The sequence below is a fragment of the Contarinia nasturtii genome, unplaced genomic scaffold (genome assembly GCF_009176525.2).
Source record: "Contarinia nasturtii isolate CC-2019 unplaced genomic scaffold, AAFC_CNas_1.1 Cnas_scaffold_220, whole genome shotgun sequence".
In the NCBI taxonomy this organism is placed as follows: domain Eukaryota; kingdom Metazoa; phylum Arthropoda; class Insecta; order Diptera; family Cecidomyiidae; genus Contarinia; species Contarinia nasturtii.
The window spans coordinates 815,573-837,065 of record NW_022197577.1 but is presented as its reverse complement, the minus strand read 5'-3'; the positions used below and the strand labels follow the sequence as shown (position 1 = coordinate 837,065).

The window sequence follows — 21,493 nt, the reverse complement described above, 5'->3', positions numbered from 1 at the left end:
ACACTTAGTCACAAGTTTGACATTTTTGGTGGTTGGCAAATTTGTAACTAAGTGTGCGTGCACATTCAAAATACAAGCACTGTGTGCGACGCACATTGAGTGTGAGTGTGCACACTTCTGTGTGCGTGCACTGACAGAGTGAAAATAACAGCCCTGGTGATTATATCCATTTTTTTCAACATTTGATAATTATTTTTTTTTATATAGAAAAAAAGTACGAGTTGTGTTAAAATTGAGAATGAGTTCAGAAAAATAACCATATATTCACTATATAGAGTGTACATATATGAAATGTTAAAATGTGCTGCCCGGCAGCAAGAAAAAACTGATTACAAATCGAGTAAAGTTCGAAAATTGTATGTGTTATGCAGCAAAGCCTAACCAATTTATAAATGTAAGTATATATATGTTGAATTATAGTCGTTTGTTCCAGTGTTTGTTTCAAAATTTAACTACAAATTTTCTAAATATGTTTTTGTTACTTGTTTCGAATAATTATTGTTGCATTTCGATGGCATTGATCAGTGGAACCACTGAGCGCCGCCCGAAAAATTCACATATTTCACAATCCAGTGTTGAATATATATAAACTTCATTGGGGCCACTCAGATAATTTCCATCTGTTTCATTCCATATTATATCAAATTGACTAGTGTGTATGTAAATGAATGATATTTATAATATAAGTTTGTTTTCCTTAAATTTAATTCTTTTAAATTGAGCGTTTCGATTACACCCTGCGAGAAATCTGTTTCAATAAAAATAATTATTTTTTTTGTCGATGAAATTTTGCTGCCAACTAAATGATTGCGATGCCACAGATACAGCGCCGTCGATGAATTGTCGTTTATGTTTGTTTGTGAATTTAAACGAACCATTCTTCTTTTTGTGCAGCTGTTGCCGGGCCATCGATTAGGCCGAGTGACAAATCGGGCAATTGACGTTGTGCATTTAGTTGATTATCATACGCCAAATAGTCAACGGACGGATTGTCACCATCATCAGCATTTTTGAAACGTAAATGATGATTTGCAGTGAATACGCCGGTATCCTCGCAGGGTGTTGCATGTTTCCCGACATGGAAAACATCATTGTATCACTAGTCGTTCGATTTATTGTCGTTTTACTTGATCCATTTGTGTTGCAATGGTGATTGTTTACTGATTTAATGAAAAGATATTCACACATTTTATTATTCGATGTATTTGTGATTTTTTTTTTTTTTGAAACGGGACGTAGTTTGAAGTTTGGATTTGGTTTAATACTAACATTGTAAATTGTTATTATCCGAAGCGGATGTACGCAGTCGACAGAACCAAATTGCGATGCCAACAAAACATGCACTCAACACTAAAAAACCACTCACTGCCAACAGCACAAGCCAAGTCATTTCCAGGCCAAATATTGTCTTCGTTTCCAGATCTGCGAATAAATATTGAACATGATTTAGTATGGGGTGCATGAGTGTGAATGAGACACTCGTATTTGCTGGCGAATATTGTTAAATTTTGTCAACCTCAAACTTACTCGGACAAAGTGAGTGTGGAGCTTCATCAGTTCCGTCCGCACAATGATTTATCTTGTCACACACCAAATCGGATGATATGCAGAATTCGGTCGATTTGCATCTGAATTGTTTGCAAGCATGATCTGGAATTGAAGTGTTAACTTTTAGAACCAACCACTTCTACATTTAAAAAAAAAACTTATGGCTTACTTATATTTTTTATTGCTGTCAAAACCAATTTAAATCCATTCGAATCCGTTCCCCAGCCATCGGTCTTGTACTTAATCGTCAAAAAGTTGCTTTGCGTAATTATATTTCCAACTGATTGCTTTGTATTTCGACATGATATGTCCATCTATCAACATAAATAAAGTCAATTAATCTGTGAATAACTTTTTATCGAAATTTAACCGAATTTCGAATGAAAATATTAATTTACTTTTGGCGTTGAACTCGCATGAGCTCCATCGTATATAAAAAGATGATCGTTACAGTCTAATTGCAGGGCATCGAATCGTACCAAAAATCTTTGCAAAATGGAATGCGTTTGAAAGGTTAACGCACAGTCTAAATTCCGTTCGTTTTGTGACCACAAAATAGCGCCGTCTGTTTTTCGGTAAATCATTTGTAAAAAATGCGTTTTACACAAAGTTTTCATCGAAACTGTGGAGAGAGAGAGAAAAAAACATGATACACCGACAAATATTGTAAATTTATCACTGCAGTGTATGTACCGCAATATTTGTATTATCTATCTCAACAAAACTGAAAAATCAAATTATTCTCAAAGAATGTAAATGAGGCTCTCAAGAGAATGTGAAGACAAAAAAAAAACAAGTAACACATAAAGTTTTGTGCAAAGTGTGAAACCGGTGTGATAACAAACTTGTTGAAAAGTTGAAGAATGTTTGAAAAGAAAGAAAAGCAAAAAGGTACGGCACAGCAGCAAAAAACAATTTACAAACGTTAATGGCGATAAATATGTCTACTTACAACTTTTATTGGGTTCTCCATTGATTTGATAAATGTCGCTGGTGAAAAGTACGACACTAATCCAAATGATAAAAAAGTTTTTTCGCCATATGAACGGCCAGAAACCGAGTGATGCGATATTCATTATCGCCGATACAAAATTCCATCCCATGGTTTTTCACGTCGTTTTTGATTTTGAATATATGATAAAACTGTGACAGCGAATTCGCTTACATTTTAAACGATATGGATAAATCACATGAAAACAAATAATTCGCAAATGACCATCTTCATTTGCGCAAAAGAATTGCTTTCTGTAATGAAAGGTGAGGAAAAAAAAGATATTTTTTGGTTCTTATTTTCTTTTCGTACAACTGTTGAACAAGTTAGCTTTTAAATACTTTCTTTTTGTTATTTGGTAACTTTTTAATACAATTTTGTTGTTTAAAAATATTTCTAGTTTTTCTTTATGGTTTCTTTTTACAATGAATAACACTTACGAATTTCATCCGGCGAGGGTGCAAAAAATTCCGATATTTGATGCACTTTCAATCGCTGATAATTGTCTTGTTCTCTATTGCCTTAAAGTGAGAATGATAAATAAATCACATCGTTTGGCTTGAAAAGAAAAAGATAATTCTGGTTAGAATCAACACTTTGCGATGAAAAAAAAATGGACCGAAAGGGTTTTGATCCCAATGGGTAAACACCAAAACAGTTTTCAGATTTGATACACATATATATTCTTCTAATATGTTTTTTTTTTTTTTTTGCAATTTACTTACATATTTTGAATATCACATATTAACCAATACTTTTAACTTTGGATAATTTTTCAAGCAGAAAAAAAGTAAAAAATGGTCGAATAAGGAAATCGAGAAAAAAACGAAACGAAAAAATCGGAGCAGAGTACACACGCACGAAAAAGAAAATTATCTTACGGCGTTGTGAACAATGCACAGATGATACTGGTATTTGTGGCAATAATGGTGGAGATGCTTTTGACACTGATTCTCAACATGTCTACAATCTACAAATTTACTACACAAAATTGATTCATTCGAAAGTTTATTATTGTAGCCGTGGATTTTTTCCCATCTCATTTTTATGTATATATATATGATGATGATTATGGTGTGTACGTGTGAAAAGGGGGATGCACAGAATCACTCGCGCGCGCTGTGTGTTTGTCTCGCAGAGTATAGTTTATTAAAGTTCAAGTAGCGTGTATGCGTGTGGACATCATGGATAATGTGTGTTTTTGTGTGTGTGTGTGTGTGTCGCCCGATGTATGTATGTATGATTTACAACAAGGGGGTGCTTAATTCGAGTACTGTTTTCTGGAGGGGCTTTGACAAGAATGCAGCCATTCAGAAGTGGTGATAACAAACGCATCAAGTACCAACATCGTCTTTCTCTCTCGCTCGCTCTCTATTCTCACTTGTCAATGCTCCCCTTTTGAAATACCTCAAACGATTATTATTACTGTTTTTAAATCGAACATGTTTCTCATTCTCCAAATAAATTCAGAGTACAAAAACATATTGAAAATTGTTGTTTTTATAACAGTTTCAAGTATGTTCTTATTAATGAATGGTCATACGTCAATTTTTGATTTCAACTAACGGTATAGGCCATATCTATAGTTTGTACTGAGTACTCTGAACTTTTGCGATAATGTACAATAGAAAATCAAAACAATTGATATTTGAGCGAAGAATAAACAATAATGACCTCGTGATTGAAAAACGGGTGATGATAAAAATAATATTCTCTTGGATCAAGAGCTGCTTACATTAAAAAAAAAAACATTTTTCTTTTAAATCTTCTAAATCACTGAAAAAATTATGAATTGAACTGATTTCGTATTGAAGAGAGAGATGGAAGATAAAATTGGAAGAACGAAATCGTAGCTCGTTTATATCGCCTAATAATGTCGCAAAATAAAATATGCAATCCAAGATGAATAGTAACAACAACACAACCACGAAATTGAACGACATAAAAATGACCCGCGTCTACCGTATAGCTTTATAGCCAAATCGGCTCAGCCAAATAAATGATTAATTTTAGTTTGTAACACATAATAAACATAGAGAAATAGCTATCATTTCGAACATTTTGTATTTGTAGACTACTACCATGTAAATTAGATATTTTTTCGCATGTAATCTACAAAATTTGGCAAACAAATATATTAAAAACACCAGAAATTTCAAAAATTGAATAGAATTTTTAGGGTAATTTTTATTGAGAATGTGTCAATTATTTTTATTGGACATTTAACATAACAAATCTTTTCAATAGAAACACATTTCATTCATTCACTAACTTCAGACAATGTTTTCAGATAATAAATCCTCACTTGCTGGGCTCGGAATTTTTTTTCTTCATATAGTTCGAAGTATTATCTCTCATTATTAATAGAATAAATTTATTTTTACGTCTTAATTGTATACTACACAGGGAGAGAAACGTTTAATGATTTTAATATTTGAGTAGAGGTATTTATATTTTAACAAAACTAGAAGACAAAGAATTTTTTTTTCGACTTGTAGTCGTTTTAGGTCGATTGGAAAAAATGAATTTAATCCAGTCGACTTCAGTCACTTTAAGTTGATTTAAATTATTTTCGACTTAAAACAACTGAAACGTACAGCTCAGGTATGCCCGATGTTATATTGCTTATGCGTACCAGATGTGCACTTGAGTCATTATGACGGCAAACATGGCGTCTGATTTACTAATGACTTTGCTGGCCTTTGCTTGATGTTCTCAGTTTTAAACGTGCATTCAAGCTGAAAACATCTGATAAATCTCGTGAAAAACCATTTAGTCAAAAATTTGTTGGTGATTTTTTTGTTTCAAATTTAATCAATATCTTCTCTCGTTCATAATGTCTTCATCTACAGCTCAACCAGCAAAGCGTCGTCGCATAGAGAATAATGACAATTCTGCTGAATTGTTAGTAAGAAAAAGTGATTTTGCGTCGCAAGCTATGCAGAACTTATACCTGAATCCAGCAAAGGTCGATGTGTACTTTGTGTGTGGTGATCAAAAAGACCGCGTTCCAGCGCATAAATTGATTCTGTCGACGTTAAGCAACGTATTCAACGAAATGTTCTATGGAGAATCAACTGAAAAAGACAAAGTGGAAGTTGAATTGCCGCACACATCACCCGGAGTGTTTGAAGAATTTCTTCAATTATTTTATTTCAAGGAAGTTAATTTCCATGATGAATACATCACCGAAATTATCAATTTGATCAAAGGATATCGTTTGCCCGAACGTCTGCTTTACGACATGCAAATTCCATTCGGACAAGAATCACCGCAGAACATTTTAAATGCACTCAATGATGATTGCATTCAAACAATATTACGAAAGTTAAATAGTGTTCATGATTATCTAAATGCGATTGACACATGTACGCGATTTAAACAGAATGCCAAGGCCGGTTTATCGTCGAAATTGGTAGCATTGCATATTCGAGAAGATAAACAGACGCAAGGTCCAAATGATTTAACCATAGAGCAAGTGCGAAAATTTCTTGATCTTGATGTTGTTCCAGTACAAACAATAAATTGGGTGTTTACAAGAACATATCCTCGTATCAATCAGAATTTGAACCTGATTGCGGATGCATTTGGCAAATCATTGACTGAATTGAAAGTTACGCTCAACGAGCCGCTAATGGTAAAAGAAGAGTTGAATTTGAACACTCGATCACCATTTCAAGCTCTTAAAAAACTGAGTGTTAGAGGTTTCAACGTTCCAAATTTTGAGCCCATACATTCCCAATTGGTTGCTTTAAATTTAGATGAATGTGATGGAAATGCATTCGAACGACATTTTACAATGTTGAAAGAATTTGATTTCTGTGGTATGTTAGAGAATAATATCGGTAGACCGAATCTTTTGAAGTTTCTACAACTCAATCCGCAACTCACAAGGCTAAAATTACGATTAATAAATATGAGCATAAATCCCGCACCGGAAGACATTATCGATGACATTTCAATTTTGTTGCCACATTTGGATAATTTATCTTTTCTTTTTTCTGGAAATTTACCTTCTGATAGACTTGTACCATTGAGTAGACTGCGAAAACTGCAACATTTGCGTCTAGAATTTCCACCTCATAGTTCTTTCCTGAATTATGATCGCTTGCTTGATGCACTGGCTGCAAATGATGTTCGCATTGAAGAATTAACGCTTTTTGGATATCGTATAAATGATACAACACAATTAGGAAAATTGAAATATTTGCGAAAATTGAGCATTGAAGTCGATTTGAACCATGATCCGATCGATATCATTTTAAACTCACCGAATCTTGAAGAAATCAGAATTAGAAGGTGGTTTAGGCGGCCGGCATTAACGATTCCCGATATAAGAGGTATTTTGGAATGTGAAACAAATTTAAAACGATTGCGCGTCTATGTGGGTAACATTATAATGAATTTGGAAGAATACAATTCGCTCTTGGCTTTAGTGGAAGGCCGTTTGGAGGTTCGAATATATTGTGAAGGAATGAAATTGCCAGCAAATGTTTTGGAGGCGAATAACACGAGTAAATGGCTGAAGATCGAAAAAACTTCTTCTTGGACCGAAACGTATATCGGTAAATTCGGCAGAACATTTTATTTTTGATTAAAACAATAAAGAAGAACTCACAATTTTTTCAATTAATATATTTGATTTTTATTATACGGTTCGATTTGTTTTTGCAATAATTTTACAATATTACTTTGTTCCAATTTATAAGACATATAATCTAATAAAAAGATGTTGGAATTCGAAAAAAATGTATTTCAAATTAATAACATTGTTTGCTTTGTTTTAATTATAACGTCATTTTTAAATCCGATAATTTATACAACAAAAAAAATTATTTACACCATTTTCAGTATGATGACGGTAAGTTTGATGAGTGATTTTCGTTTTAAAGAAAATTTATTATAACTTTTTTCCTAATTTACTATGTTTCTTTCAAAAATTATGTAAATGTTTGATGGCAGTCAGTAATTTATTTTAACACATTTTTTTAAATATATATTCCGCATAGGGAAATTGGTACCAAGTCAATGCATATCGTAACTCAATCAATCAACGTCTGATAAGCATTATGTCAATGGTTACTGAGGTACGAAAAGGTTACTGAGTTTTATAAAGAACTAAACTCGGGTAAGTTTAGTGTCGCAGTCGATGTAAGAAAAGCATCTAACTACTAAGGGATTTATCATTTAAGGATACCTATTATGGAGACATTGATCTCACATTTAAATAAAAAGGAACCGAACTGGTAGGGCAGTACTAATTCAATAACTACCGAATTCTAAAGCCTAAGAGCAGTCAAGTTTTTTGGCCAATTCATAAATTATTGACGTATAAATAAAATATACTTTTGATTGTAAAATAATGGAATTAATCCGGAATAAATTATTCACAATCATTTGGTCGAGATCATTTAGCAAACAATTGTCAATGACATTTGCATTTCACTTTGACTGTATTTAAAAGAGACTGAAATTTCCAAAATATGTTTGGAAGTCAAAATATTCATTCTATATAATAATTTGAAATATTTCTTTTGAGTGACACATTAATTGAGCGCAATTTACATCAATGCACAGTAACTTAATTGCCAACATTCACTTTGGAGAGAAATCCGAACTAATTCGAATAAAAAAAATGCAATTATTGTATGTTTGCATTGACCTAATCACCATTTAAACTTGTAAATCTCATTTTCTTGTCAAACTACATAATCTTAGCAAATTTGAAGAAATTTCAATGCCTATTAGGCGAGGGCTGAGCCTATTTGTAGATTTTGTTAGTGTAATTTGGTTAGTTCGATCTCCCACCGCCTCCATTTACAAAGTAAATCAAACGTATTTCAGTGAGGGCGTTGCATGCATGTTCTCATTCTTTGGCGCACTTCTCCTACAACATTTCGTTTTTGAGCGAAAAATCCAAAATTTTGTTCGGAAGGTACCCCTAATATGCATTGAAATGTCTTCAAACTCTCAGAATGTTATTTTTGCGTACAGCGTACAGCGTACAGGGTACCACGCTCATACATTGACATGGCCAAAAAACCGTTGCTCTGTGCTTCTCTACACCCAAAACGCATAGAAAAATGATTTTTAGCGATTTCAAAATTTTGGGGTGATTGCAATACTTTACTGCAAACAGTGGGTGTGCGGAAAAGTAAAAATAAAACATTTGATGATCAGTAATCCAATCCATGTAAACAGATAAAGATTTAATTTTAATGTCATCTTACGATCTACTTGATTTTTGAATAAAATGACAATTTAAACAGAATTAACAAACACTTCCTTTGATTTACATGGTTTATTCAATATTTTATATTATTTATCTAAAATTCAATTGGTTAAATCGAACCATGAATTGCATACACGGTATCTCTTTATTCGATATCAAAATCAAAGAATGTATTTTCGAATGGTTCATCTGTTAATGTAAAATGCCACCATTCAGAGTCAAATGGGTAAAAATCGAATGCCATCATTTTGGTTGAAAGACATCCTCGATTAAAGTTGAATTTGCCCAGGACATTGGACCGGCGATAACCATCATAAATTACCAATGGGAAATTATCTTTTTTGATGTCGGCTTGAATGTCCTTCAATCTTAATGCGGCTTCTTTTGTTAAAATCACTTTTGGCGCTTTGTAGCCAGATAGCCGATGGCCAATGAAATTTCGATCACCATAATACATAAAGTTCTGAATTATGGTGGTATCAACTTCACTGAGGTACACAAAACTATTCGGCAGCACTGAGCTTAGACCAAGCACAATTGCGAACAATGGCAATGAATAACACATCGGCTGAAAAGTTCCCGGTCTGACACATATCTATAGTGTTTTTTTTAGTTCAATTTTTTTTATCTAGATCAGATTTGAGATCAAAATCTTGGATTTTTGATGTCAGTGTATCTAAGTTTTTATATTTATCTCAGATCGAGATAAATCTAGATTAATCTCAAATCTGATCTGAAATATACTTTTAAAAAGTCCAAATGGGACTTGGGTAAACGAGTAAACAGTAAATTTTCCGCATGGAACCGAAATTTTGGGAATAATTTGAAAATATGGTCTATGTTTGGTTGCAGTAACTTAAATCGCCGTGAAAACTTGTGAATATTATTTTCTTATTAATATAAATAATCTCACAAAGTTTAAAGAAATTTCAATCAAAAATATAGTTACCCCCATACAAAATTTTCGATGTTTGGCTCATAACCGAAAATTTTGTATGGGAGGTATCCCTAATATGCATTGAAATTTCTTTAAACCTGTGCAAAGTTTCATGTCATTACGCTACCACAAAGGCATGGCTCCCATAGAAAAATAATTTTTTTTGTGAATTTTTGTATGAAAAGTCTGTGAAAATTTGATTGCATCTTAAAACTAACGTAGAATATTACTTCGATTATTAATATTGGATCGAGCGCTGCTTACATCTTTGAAAAAAAAAAAACGAACATGATTTTATAAGAAACTGCATTTTCATGAAGAACTTTTCCATATTCCTGATGGGGTGGATCAAAGTGTTATAGATCAATTGGCTTCGGTAAAGGGATTGGTGAAATTACATATCGTATCTCCAAAAATAAAAAATGATATCAAAGTAGGCGTTTTGAGAAACTTGAAAGAAATTTTCTTGGGTTGTTAATCATCGTTTCTTTATTCTCATTATACAATAGAAAATGAATTTAAAACGATTATTCATCTTAGTTGCTATGAAAAGATATCTAGATGTGAATGAATACAACTGAAGTTTAATTTAGATAACCATGAGTCGTGGTGCGATATTCATGGACATTAATTCCTGGAACAATAGTTTTGCTGCGTACGGAAGTCGAACTTGAGAGATCTAAAAAAGCAAAAACAAAAAAATTGAATTGAATTATTCCAAAATTAAAAACTTTTAAAAAATTCCATATACAAACTAAACGTACCTGAGTCTTATTTTTGCATCCTTTGCATTCAAATGTGTTGTTTCTCAAGTTGGCAATTGCAATCAAACCACAATAATTGCAAATATGCACACGATATGGATCGGACACTTCGAATAGACGTTCTCTCAAAAATTGTGCGGCACCATGTGAAATTTGACAATCACGTTCCATCTCGCCGAAACGTAGACCACCATCACGAGCACGACCCTCCATCGGTTGACGCACCAAAATCTGTACCGGTCCACGGGCTCGTGAATGGATTTTATCGTCTACCATATGCTTCAAACGCTGGTAATATGTCGGTCCCAAAAACACTTGTGCGTTTATTTTTCGTCCGGTGTGTCCATTGTACATGACTTCATTGCCACGCAAATGGTATCCGTATTCTTGTAGGAAGGTTGAAATTTTTTGTACATTGACCGCATCGTTGAATGGTGTCGCGTCACCGATTTCACCTTTGTTCGAACCCAATTTGCCTTGTAAACACTCGATTAAATGGCCAATTGTCATCCGAGATGGAATGGCATGTGGATTGATTATGATGTCTGGAGTGAGTCCCTCGCAGGTGAATGGCATGTCCTCGTGTCGATACTGAATACCGCAGGTACCTTTTTGTCCGTGCCGTGACGCAAACTTATCGCCAATTTGTGGAATACGCACCGATCGTACACGAATCTTACAGAATTTATAGCCTTCGCTGTTTAGCGTCAACATAACCTGGTCCACAATTCCAGTTTCGGAATTACGTAAAAATGTCGATGCATCTCGTTTTGTAAAGTTTTTTATCGTTCCATCCAGCTGTTAAGATTGAAAAATTCAAATAGAAGAAATCGTTATAGAAGACCACAACAATGTTGAATGGAATTTGCAGTAGATATGGAAACTTACCTCATCATCATTTTCAGCCAGTGTAATGGTTTTGCCAATGATGACATCATCACCAGAAACACGAAGACCTGGTGCAATAATACCGTCGTCATCCAATTTATCGTACAATGCATTCCGCATTCCTTGACACGTCTGTCGGTTGGGTTTCTCAAATTGTTCTTCTTGCTCGCCACTTCGTTTGTTTTCTGAATCTTTGTACGACCGATAAAATACCGATCGGAAAAAGCCACGCTCAACGGCTGATGCATTCAAGATGACACTATCTTCCTGTTATTTACAGAAAAGAAAAAATTGACAACAGTTTAGTTTCGGTCCTTTTTCTCTTTCAATGGTTTGTTTTCCCAATTAATCCTTTCTTACCTGATTGTAACCAGTATAACACAAGATAGCAACAATTGAATTGATGCCAGCTGGCAATTCTCTGAAACGCAAATATTCCATGGACCGTGTCGTAACCAGCGGTTTCATCGGATAGTACAACACATGAGCCAAAGTGTCCATCCGCACGTGGAAATTGGTAATGTAAACACCCATAGCTTGCTTACCTAGGGGAGAACCACAAAAGAAAAGAATAGAATTAATTTAAAATAATCGACAAATAATCGGAAACATATGATGAAAATGAAAGTTGATAATCAATGAGTAATGAAACAGAATGGAAAATAATGTGAAAATGATATGTAAGCAGTAACTTATAAGTGTATATATATCAATAAATTGAAAAGAATCAATAACAATTATTAAATAATAGAAAGGCAACTTTTGCTTACCCATAGCACTTTGATAAGTATTACGCGGACTCTGATTGTGATCGGGAAATGGAATAATTGAGGCGCACACGCCCAATATCATGGCCGGATGGATTTCACAATGTGTGTACGTTGAGCAGTATGCATATTCTTTGTTTTCCTTCAAATCATCCGGTGACATTGCAATCATAACCGTTTCTTCTTCGAGCGTATCAATATATTCGACTACACCGGATGCAACCAGTACTTGCCAATTGTAATTGTTAAAATCACGATCTTTTAGCAATTCAACGTTGTTTCTTTTAAGCAACAATTGTCCATTTTCTACAATCAACAATGGACGACAAATTCGACCGGCGTCCGTGTAAATTCGAATTTCACGATCACGAATGTCTCGTACCATTGATACTTCTGACACGATAATATCCATTTGTCGTCTCAATTTACGTAGTGTGGCCATCAATTGTTCGGGATCACGATGAATGCCCACCCAACATCCATTTACAAAAATCTTTGTTGCATCAGCAATTGCTGACGGTGCAATTTCTTCCAAATTTTCCATCGACCATTCTTCCAAGAACTCCAAAATTGGTGACGGTTGTGATCCAACGGAAATGTATGCCATCAATGCTAAATTCTTGACCAAACCGACAGCGGCACCTTCTGGTGTTTCAGCCGGACAAATCATGCCCCACAATGTGTTGTGCAATTGACGTGGCTTCGCCAATTTACCATCACGTCCAATTGGTGAATTGACACGACGCAAATGCGATAGCGTTGATGCAAATGTCAATCGATTCAACACCTGTGACACTCCGGCACGTGCTTGATGCGCTTTTTTCTGATCGCCCCAATTGCCGGTGGCAAGTGAATAACGTAAACCGTCTGTGATGATTTTCGTTTTGATGGCCAATTCTAAATTAAAGTCTTTTCCACGATCGATAAATTTCTGTGCATACATTCGTACTTCTTTCATGAGATTTTTGAATAGGCCACGGAACAAGAATGCCAACAACGGACCGGCCAAATCAAGACGTTTATTACCGTAGTGATCACGATCGTCCAATTCACGACGACCCAATGCTGCCAACAGCAATCGATGCACCATGTAACCCAAGAAATATGCTTTTTTCGTTTCACAAAAATCGGACACACCAACATGCGGTAACATTTCCTTCTGAAGAATTTCTTTGGCATATTTAATACGTTTGTCTTTTGTAACGCCAGGCCTTGCACCTCTGGCACCAATGAAATTCAACGCAACATTTTGTTCTTGTACAACAAATGCTTCGTCAAGCGATGGTTTTACCATTTCCATCATTTCGGGATCGTCGAAATCATAAATAATATGCTCCAAAATATCACGATCCGCAACGAAACCAAGTGCCCGAAACACAATCATGATCGGAATTTCTTGTTTAATATATGGTAAAATGGCGATGATACGTTGACCGATTGCTGATTTTTTTAAACTTTGACCACCACGAGCCATCATATTCACCCAAAGTGTTGACGTTGGCCGTGAACTGTGCTCCAAACACGATCGAATTTCCGTTTTAAATGCATATTTTCCATCTTTCATGCTAAACACATACACAGTATTTGTGGCCATTTTTTCTTGTGCAATTAGTACCTTTTCCGAACCGTTGATAATAAAATAACCGCCCGGGTCCAATGGGCATTCGTTCAACTCAGTCAAATCACGATCGGTCAATGAAAACAGTAAACAATATGTGGAACGCAACATAATTGGAATTTTTCCAATGAACGTCTTTTGATGCTGGGTTTCAACCGCATCTTGACCTTCGACAATTTTCGTCTTGGTTATATCGACATATAGTGGGGCAGAATATGTCAGATTTCGTAGACGGGCCTCGTTCGGCATCATTGGACTCGGCGAACCATCTTTCTCCCAATGTGTCGGTTTTGATAAGTAAATTTGATCGAATTTTAACACAAATCGCGGCTAAACCATAGAGACAAAGGTAGATGTCAATAGAAATAAAAGTAAATTTCAACAAATCGAATTATGGGGATATTGTTAATTTACCGGTGTTTCAACTTCTCCGGACGTATGCTGAGCTTCGGCTTGTAATTCGATAGCCGGTGAATCTTCGACAATTCGCTGAACGGACATCTATTAGGAGATAAAAATAAGTTTCCACGTTAAATTCAGCTATTAATGGCACCGGAGAAGGATAAGTGCCGGCACATATTCCATACAATTATTGAAGTGCCGGACTTGAAAGAGCAGCATTTACAAGAATAGTATTCACACGGTGCCTATAACAGCTCTGTTTAAGCTACAAACCTGAATAAATTCATCGAAACTGTCAAGCTGTTGTCGCACCAAACCCTTTTCATCAAAGTACGAGTTGATAACAATCCAGCACGCTTCTTGCCACAACTCATGTGAGATCTCTTCATCATTCTCATCTTCGTAGTTTTCTAAATAAAAAGAAATGGTGGAATTTGTATAATTTAACCGTATTTTTGATTTGGTCAGCATTTCATTTCAACTGAATTGAATTAAGTGGCGCAATAGCTAGTAACCCAGAAAGCGTGCCTAAACATCACTTTTTTCACATTTTTTCAATATAAAATTCAAAGAATTTCGTTGTTTTTAAATTAAATTCGAAACATTTTCCACCGAAACAAAAAGGCAAACAATCAAATGCATTGTTCATCCATTCACAATCAGTCAGCGTGATGCATAAATGTAACATCTACGAACAACAATGGCTGTGTCAACCGGTCTGGCATCGCTCTACGAGCTCAAATCATTTTTACACACAAAAATTCGATGAAACTTGAACAAATTACCTTCTTCATTATCATACATGATGTTTATTTACTGAAATTACACAAAACTAACGACTAAAATTGAATTCGAATGGTATTTTTGGTCAAAAATATAATGCGATTGTATGAAGCACGCCAAATCGCAATAGTTACTTCTTCGCTTCTGAGTTGATGCGATGTGCGGCTGTCAATTTTTACTGCCAAATATTTCTATTACGTTTAAGTACGGCGGTGACAGTTCGTATAGCCATACTTAAAACATTAATTGAAATGTACTCAACAGATGTAATTCGAGTTTTTCCAACACCTAACTAACTTATTCTTTATTTTATTCATTTGCATGATTTGAATTTCGTGGAATTAATCATTCGGATTTTTTTATTTCAATATATTTGTAGAATTTATTCAATTAAATATGTATGTTTTTCGTTCCGAATGATTACAATAAAAACGACCTTCTCTGCCTCAAGTGTTCGTTCGTCTGGTGTTCGTATTCCGAACTAACGGCGACTTGACAAGTGAATGAGAATTATTATTTACAAAAATGCGATTGTATTTTCGTGTAAGTTTGTGTACTTGTTTTTTTTTTCGTTCATCCCAAGTGCTATATGTGAACCAAAATACGAAATGAAATAAAATGGAAAAACTGAATCATTCTTAATAAATGGCAAGTGTTAATTTTGTTATTGCGATGTTAAAGTGAAACTATCGTATGTATATGCGTAATATGAATAAATAGTGGTAATTGTGTGAAAAAAAGTTTTTAAAAATATACAAACAGCACTTACAATTAGGGATTATTATTTTATTTTCATTGTAAAGAGAAATGCCAAAATCAAGGTTGTTGAACAATACAAATAATCATTTTGATGAAAAAGAATTTTTAATTCCAAATCAACATGAAAAAAAATCGAGTGAAACAAATCATGTAACATCGTATGCAAAATCATCAAATGCACCACACCAATTGGATGTAAATGGTGGCAGTAGCGGTGCAATAAAAGCAGCAACAACAACAGCACCACCACTAAATCGTTCGAGTTCTAGGTCATTAACAAAACGACCTGTTTCATCGACTGCATCGAGCGCTGCAAATGTGAAACCAAACACCATTTTAAGTTTAGAAGACCGTGATATTGTTGTCATTGATAATGCGGATTACAAAGAGTCAACAAGCAATGAGAGCACGGTCATTGTTGTGGAAAAACCACGTAAATTACATCCAAAGGCTACTGGTGATATAGATTTAGCGGAATTATTGACGGAAACCAATTGGCCAGCATCGGCTGGTGATTTAGCATTAGCATTAAACAATCGAACCGGTGGCAATAGTGGTGGCATAGCAGCACCGTACAATTTCAGCAGCGGTAGCACAAGTACAAGTAATTCATCAATTAGTTGTCAACAAGCGACCGGAATGTATGCGATCGAACGAAATCGCTCAAAAAATCCATTGTCACACATTGGACAATCGAAAATTACCAAACGAAATGCAAGCAACAATACAAATCATTTTGTTACAACCGGAAATCTTATCAATTTAGATTCGGACGGTAGCTCAGAATCAAATTCAAGTGAGTTGGATACAAACTTTTTTTGTTTTTGTTTTTCACGTATTTTAGCCATGACTTCGCTGACAATACTGAATAACATATTGAGCATATTTTTGCGTACGATTTTAATGTAGAATAAAGCGCATGCGTTTAAGCGGAACATTATGACTCAAACGCACATCACTTTGAGCAATTTGCACGTCTCTTGGGGCAAAAACAAATCAACAACAAATCAGTCTGTGCGCGACTTTCGAATAAGAATTGATCTAATAATAGCAAACGTCGTGTTTTAATTTTGACTGTCATCGTCGCAAAAAAAATAAAATCTTCTTTTGCAATCTTTGATAAGCCCTTTTGTACACTTATTTGTCTTGGTTTTCAATTGAAAGTCACTTTGCATTGAGTTTTTCTTTCTCGACCCGATGGAACACAGATACTACGACAATGATCACATTCCATTACCAGTGCTTGAATATTGCAATGGTAGACGTTCGCCACCTGCTCCGAGAATAAATGGTCATAGGAAAGGTTGAGGCATTTATGGAGACTAAACTAACATCGACAGTTCCTATTAATTTAAATGCTTACCTGTTGAACTAAATCATCTTTTTTTCGATTTAATTTTACTTGCAGAAAAAGATGAATCAAGTGATTATCAAAAAGCACAATCAAAGGCAGCATTGCTGGCCCCAACCACGTCATCGGCTGTCACAAAATCAGATCACTTAATAAAATTGAATTTGGACATTGGCTCCATGGTTGAGGTAAGTTGATGTTAATTCTCCAATGAATATACTAATTAAAAGTGGTCTCTCTCTCTCTCTCTCTCTCTCTCTCTCTCTCTATGTGTGTGTATGTGTAGATAACTCGTGAAAATTGTGAAAATATTTATGGTGTAATCAGATGGATTGGTAATTTGCCATGCACAAAATGTTTGATGGTTGGTGTTGAACTAGAGGATGAACTTCCAACGCAATCGGTCGACGATGGAATGATAAATGGTGTTCGACTATTCACATGTCCGCCTGGTGAGCGATTATGATTTATTTTGAAAGCAATGCAATTTTTTCTTTGTATAAATGTGGACCAAACTCAATATTTACAATTTTTTAGGAAGAGCATTATTCGTTGAACCTGAACAATGCACCGTTGACCGGCGATTCCAAGATGTCAAACCGCCATCACAATCACAGTACGAGAGTGAGAGAAAAGCTGCGGAAAATTTTGGTCATATCGATTGTCCGATTATTCAAGGATCGATGTCACCATTGAGTATGTAGAAACATTTTCGGCTTATTACTCAAAATTTTGCTGCATTCAAATTTGTGTTCAAATCATTCTAATTTTTTTTTTGGATAACAATTTCGATTTCCAGAATTTGTAAAACTTCAAGAGCTCGAAAAAGTGTCAGGGAAATTCAAAGGCATTCAAGGTCACTATAATTCATGTTATTTGGATGCAACGCTGTTTGCAATGTTTACATTTACTTGTGTGTTTGATTCGTTGTTATTTCGACCGGCTGATCCACAAGTATGCATTCCGTATGATGTGATAACAAACCAATGCCATTAGAATTAATGCCATTTTACATTTTAACAATAGGATATAGCCAGTTACACTGAAGTGCAAAAAGTGTTAAGAGAGGAGATTGTGAATCCATTGCGAAAGAATTTATTTGTTCGTGCTGATCGAGTGATGAAATTGAGACAATTATTGGAACGTTTGAGTTCGGTGACAGGGCTTACTTGTGAGGAGAAAGATCCCGAAGAATTTCTAAATAGTTTATTAACACAAATCATGAGAGCTGAACCATTTTTAAAGGTAAATGACATTTTTTTTTCGTATCGCACCAGTTTTAACATTTAATTTTCAAATAATTTGCAGTTAAATTCGGGCCAGGATGCTTTCTACTATCAATTATTTGTTGAAAAAGATGAACGATTGAATTTTCCAACCGTACAACAGTTGTTTGAACAGAGTTTTCTAGCGTCTGACATAAAATTGAAAGAGGTCCCATCTTGTTTAATCATTCAAATGCCACGATTTGGCAAAAATTTCAAAATGTACGTTCCAATCACTTAAAAATGTCTATTCCATTACTGATAATTTCCTATGTGATAAACCCTAGGTATCCTCGCATTTTACCATCTCAAGTATTAGATGTCACCGATATCATCGAAGGCTGTAAGAATCGAAAAATGTTTTGTTTTTTTTTTCAGCGCGAGATGTTTCATTAATGTTTTTTTTCTCTTTCCAACACCATTCAGCCCCACGTCAATGTTGTGTATGCGGCAAATTGGCCGAATTGGAGTGCAAACAATGCTATGGATCGTTGCAATTCGGTGCTGGTTTGGAGACAACCAGTTTTTGTCGAACGTGTTTGGATAAAGTGCATTCACATGATCGTCGGACAAATCATATCCCACAAGAGCTTAAAGTGCCACATGATTTTTTAATCATGGCCGAGCACATAAGTGTGCCGAGAATTTTTATGGAACTATTTGCTGTGGTGTGCATTGAAACATCACATTACGTTGCCTTTGTTAAATGTGGCTCAGGCGCTGATGCTCCATGGTGTTTTTTTGATTCGATGGCCGATCGAAAAGGTGACATTTTGTTGATTGAATTTATTGAAATTTTTTTTTAATGAAAATTATCATTTTTCATCAGGCGAACAAAATGGCTACAATATTCCAGAAGTAGTTTCGGTGCCAAATTTACCACTGTGGTTATCCGAGGATGGTTCGAAGGAGCTTAATGAACGTTATCTAAGTGATAAATCGTTGCCAGAACACGCAAAGCGTCTGTTTTGTGACGGTTATATGTGCATGTATCAAACTGACGTGATGATGTATAGATAAATAGATTTTCTTTCGTCAGTACTAAATTAAAACTAGTTTAATTTGTATAGATTTGATGCAATGAAGATGAAGAAAACAAAATACATGCACACCGTCAAAATATTTTGCGAAAACAAGTGACATAGTTTTAAATGCCGCCAAGTGATGTATTTAATTTAGAATAAATGATACCGATTGTGAGAGTTTCATTTTAAAATGATGTATTTTGACGACAATTATAAATGCATTTGCATTGAGAACACTTGTTTCCACAAAATATTTGTGTGTGTGTGTGCATACTTCAAATCTAAATCCATACAAAAAATTGAATTTAAAACCATGTTAAGAATTAAAAAGAAAAACCATAAAAAAAAACAAATCAATCAATCAAGCAATTTATGGTTGTTTCTCTTTTTATCCAAGTTTCAAAATATAATATTTTTGAGTATTCTTTGAGGACTTTACTCACTTTGGAGATGAAAGAAACAAATTATCTCTGTAAATGCAGTCTAACAATATTTAGCTGATGAAATTCGTTGTATTTGATACAATTAGACAAATTTGAAAATGTAGACAAACAAACAAACTTTTTTTTGCAATAATTACCATGTTAAGACAACAAAACAACTTAAGACAATTTCCAAAAAGCCACAAGAATCTAATTATACTTAAACAATCTGATTGTTTCTCATAATAAATACTGTTGATTAACATTTTACCTTTGAAATTAATTATTAAAATGCAAAGTTATTATTGACAAATTTCATCTATTTATTAAAATAAAAGAAAACGACAATTTCAACTTTAAAATTCTATCATTTTTTTTACCACATTAGATTTTTGGTTAATTACAGCGTATGACATCGAATCATTTAGAACATATACAAAACAAAAAATATGAAAAAAAAAATCCAATTCTATTATTACATTGGCATTGAATCCTTGATCCATTTTGAGATTTCATTTCACAATGTTGGTTTAACCCCAATCCTATGTTTTGAACTATACCGATGAATTTCCCCTTGTCGTTTTTGCTATCTTTTCTTCTGTGTTTTTTTCAGAGACTGTTGCTCAGAGCAGAGCTCTGAGGAGGAGCAGCTCTGAGGAGCAAGAGTAGGCTGAGGAGCAGTGCTCCTCATCTGTGAGGAGCTAAATAAAATTTAATTTATTACATTTATTTTAATTATTAAAACTAAATATTTTATGTTATAATTTGAATTTTGAAATCATTTATCAATCTAAGTACAGTTTACGTACTTACTTTAAATCATTGACGTTGTGAACCGATCATACTTATAAACGTCAAACATTTGATTTGACATCATAAAAGTTATTTACAACGAAACATATATTTCTGTACTTAGGTATTCAAAATGTATTTAAACTCATGCTATTGATAAATGATTTCAAATTTTAACATAAAATATTTAGTTTTAATAATTAAAATAAATGTAATAAATTAAATTTTATTTGGCTCCTCACTGATGAGGAGCACTGCTCCTCAGCCTGCTCTTGCTCCTCAGAGCTGCTCCTCCTCAGAGCTCTGCTCTGAGCAACAGTCTCTGGTTTTTTTTAGTGTATTAGGGAAAAGTATTGTAATGGGTCGAAAATGACCAAAAAATGTTTTTAGACGTTTCTGCGGCTACGTCATCAGCCATATGCAAATTAGTAGTGTAGAAATGCCGATTATTGTGAAACCGGTTTTGCAATAATCGGCATTTCCTCTTTCCCGTCCACACAAATTAATTGTTCATTGTATCAAAAATTATTGAATTTTCTTCTTCTTTTTCGTGTTCTGTTTTACGGGCGTTATTTATGATTATTTAAACAGCTTGTTGGCTTGGCGGATATTGTGAGGATACAGCTGTATCGTTGCCATATGAACGTTGTGTGTAATTATTTTGATCCTTTGCATAGTTGTTATAATCATAGTCATAGCCAGAGCCAGATCCATAACCGCTGTAATCGTATTCGGAGCCACTTTTTGATGCCGAATTACCTGGACCAGCGCGAATACCGCTCAATGGTCCGGTTGTCGATTGAGCATTACCTGTCCATTGCGAACGTGAATAAATGTCCGGTCCCGAACCACCAGTGCCGGCTGTATTGTTTGGTGGATTTGGCAACCATGTCCAATTTGCTGACCCGCCTGCTGTCGAATTGTATTGCAAATTATCATAGTTGTTGTA

At 34.6% G+C, this 21,493-nt stretch overlaps 5 protein-coding genes across 6 annotated transcripts in view; 1 reads left to right on the top strand and 4 right to left on the bottom strand.

The window, feature by feature from the left end:
• Nucleotides 1-123: 123 nt before the first annotated feature.
• LOC116336974 lies at nt 124-3,592 on the bottom strand. Of its 2 annotated transcripts, none has more exons than XM_031761226.1 (8): nt 3,265-3,592; nt 2,980-3,097; nt 2,501-2,793; nt 1,947-2,170; nt 1,718-1,862; nt 1,528-1,650; nt 1,270-1,422; nt 124-1,160 (listed from the first exon to the last, which is right to left on the bottom strand). In XM_031761226.1, exons 3-8 carry the CDS (start codon nt 2,649-2,651, stop codon nt 952-954), a joined length of 1,005 nt encoding a protein of 334 aa, XP_031617086.1. In that variant the 5' UTR covers nt 2,652-2,793; nt 2,980-3,097; nt 3,265-3,592; the 3' UTR covers nt 124-951. The 2 variants fall into 2 exon arrangements, with proteins under 2 accessions (XP_031617086.1, XP_031617087.1); XM_031761227.1 differs by having other exon boundaries at nt 2,980-3,060.
• Nucleotides 3,593-8,916: 5,324 nt separating this feature from the next.
• On the bottom strand, nt 8,917-9,336 carry LOC116337216. The gene has a single exon (XM_031761612.1). The coding sequence runs from the start codon at nt 9,334-9,336 to the stop codon at nt 8,917-8,919; it is 420 nt and encodes a 139-aa protein (XP_031617472.1).
• A 905-nt stretch (nt 9,337-10,241) lies between these two features.
• On the bottom strand, nt 10,242-15,074 carry LOC116336885 (DNA-directed RNA polymerase II subunit RPB2). The gene is made up of 8 exons (XM_031761078.1): nt 14,933-15,074; nt 14,421-14,557; nt 14,160-14,246; nt 12,131-14,075; nt 11,721-11,905; nt 11,361-11,627; nt 10,473-11,270; nt 10,242-10,387 (listed from the first exon to the last, which is right to left on the bottom strand). Exons 1-8 carry the CDS (start codon nt 14,949-14,951, stop codon nt 10,298-10,300), a joined length of 3,528 nt encoding a protein of 1,175 aa, XP_031616938.1. The 5' UTR covers nt 14,952-15,074; the 3' UTR covers nt 10,242-10,297.
• A 411-nt stretch (nt 15,075-15,485) lies between these two features.
• On the top strand, nt 15,486-19,986 carry LOC116336910 (ubiquitin carboxyl-terminal hydrolase CYLD). Its single transcript, XM_031761121.1, has 10 exons — nt 15,486-16,485; nt 17,098-17,228; nt 17,327-17,492; nt 17,578-17,736; nt 17,840-17,994; nt 18,067-18,285; nt 18,349-18,527; nt 18,593-18,648; nt 18,732-19,070; nt 19,135-19,986. The coding sequence occupies exons 1-10, from the start codon at nt 15,738-15,740 to the stop codon at nt 19,323-19,325; spliced, it is 2,343 nt and encodes a 780-aa protein (XP_031616981.1). The 5' UTR covers nt 15,486-15,737; the 3' UTR covers nt 19,326-19,986.
• A 1,051-nt stretch (nt 19,987-21,037) lies between these two features.
• The window catches only part of LOC116337050 (heterogeneous nuclear ribonucleoprotein 27C-like), a 6,051-nt gene continuing 5,595 nt past the window's right edge, over nt 21,038-21,493 (bottom strand). The window contains exon 3 of the mRNA XM_031761337.1: nt 21,038-21,453. Within this exon, the coding sequence (XP_031617197.1) occupies nt 21,128-21,453 (326 nt within the window). The 3' untranslated portion in view covers nt 21,038-21,127. The remainder of the gene's footprint in view (nt 21,454-21,493) is intronic.

Coding starts and splice junctions, on each gene's coding strand:
- LOC116336885 (XM_031761078.1), bottom strand. Junction 11,271..11,360: donor TGGCTGAAAATGATGATGAG/GTAAGTTTCCAT, acceptor CAATCTTAACAG/CTGGATGGAACGATAAAAAA. Junction 10,388..10,472: donor GATGCAAAAATAAGACTCAG/GTACGTTTAGTT, acceptor TTGCTTTTTTAG/ATCTCTCAAGTTCGACTTCC.
- LOC116337216 (XM_031761612.1), bottom strand. CDS start 9,336: ATGTGTTATTCATTGCCATTGTTCGCAATTGTGCTTGGTCTAAGCTCA.
- LOC116336910 (XM_031761121.1), top strand. CDS start 15,738: ATGCCAAAATCAAGGTTGTTGAACAATACAAATAATCATTTTGATGAA. Junction 16,486..17,097: donor TAGCTCAGAATCAAATTCAA/GTGAGTTGGATA, acceptor TTTTACTTGCAG/AAAAAGATGAATCAAGTGAT. Junction 17,229..17,326: donor ACATTGGCTCCATGGTTGAG/GTAAGTTGATGT, acceptor GTGTATGTGTAG/ATAACTCGTGAAAATTGTGA.
- LOC116336974 (XM_031761226.1), bottom strand. CDS start 2,651: ATGGGATGGAATTTTGTATCGGCGATAATGAATATCGCATCACTCGGT. Junction 2,171..2,500: donor TGGAGAACCCAATAAAAGTT/GTAAGTAGACAT, acceptor CTCTCTCCACAG/TTTCGATGAAAACTTTGTGT. Junction 1,161..1,269: donor GGATAATAACAATTTACAAT/GTTAGTATTAAA, acceptor TCATTAAATCAG/TAAACAATCACCATTGCAAC.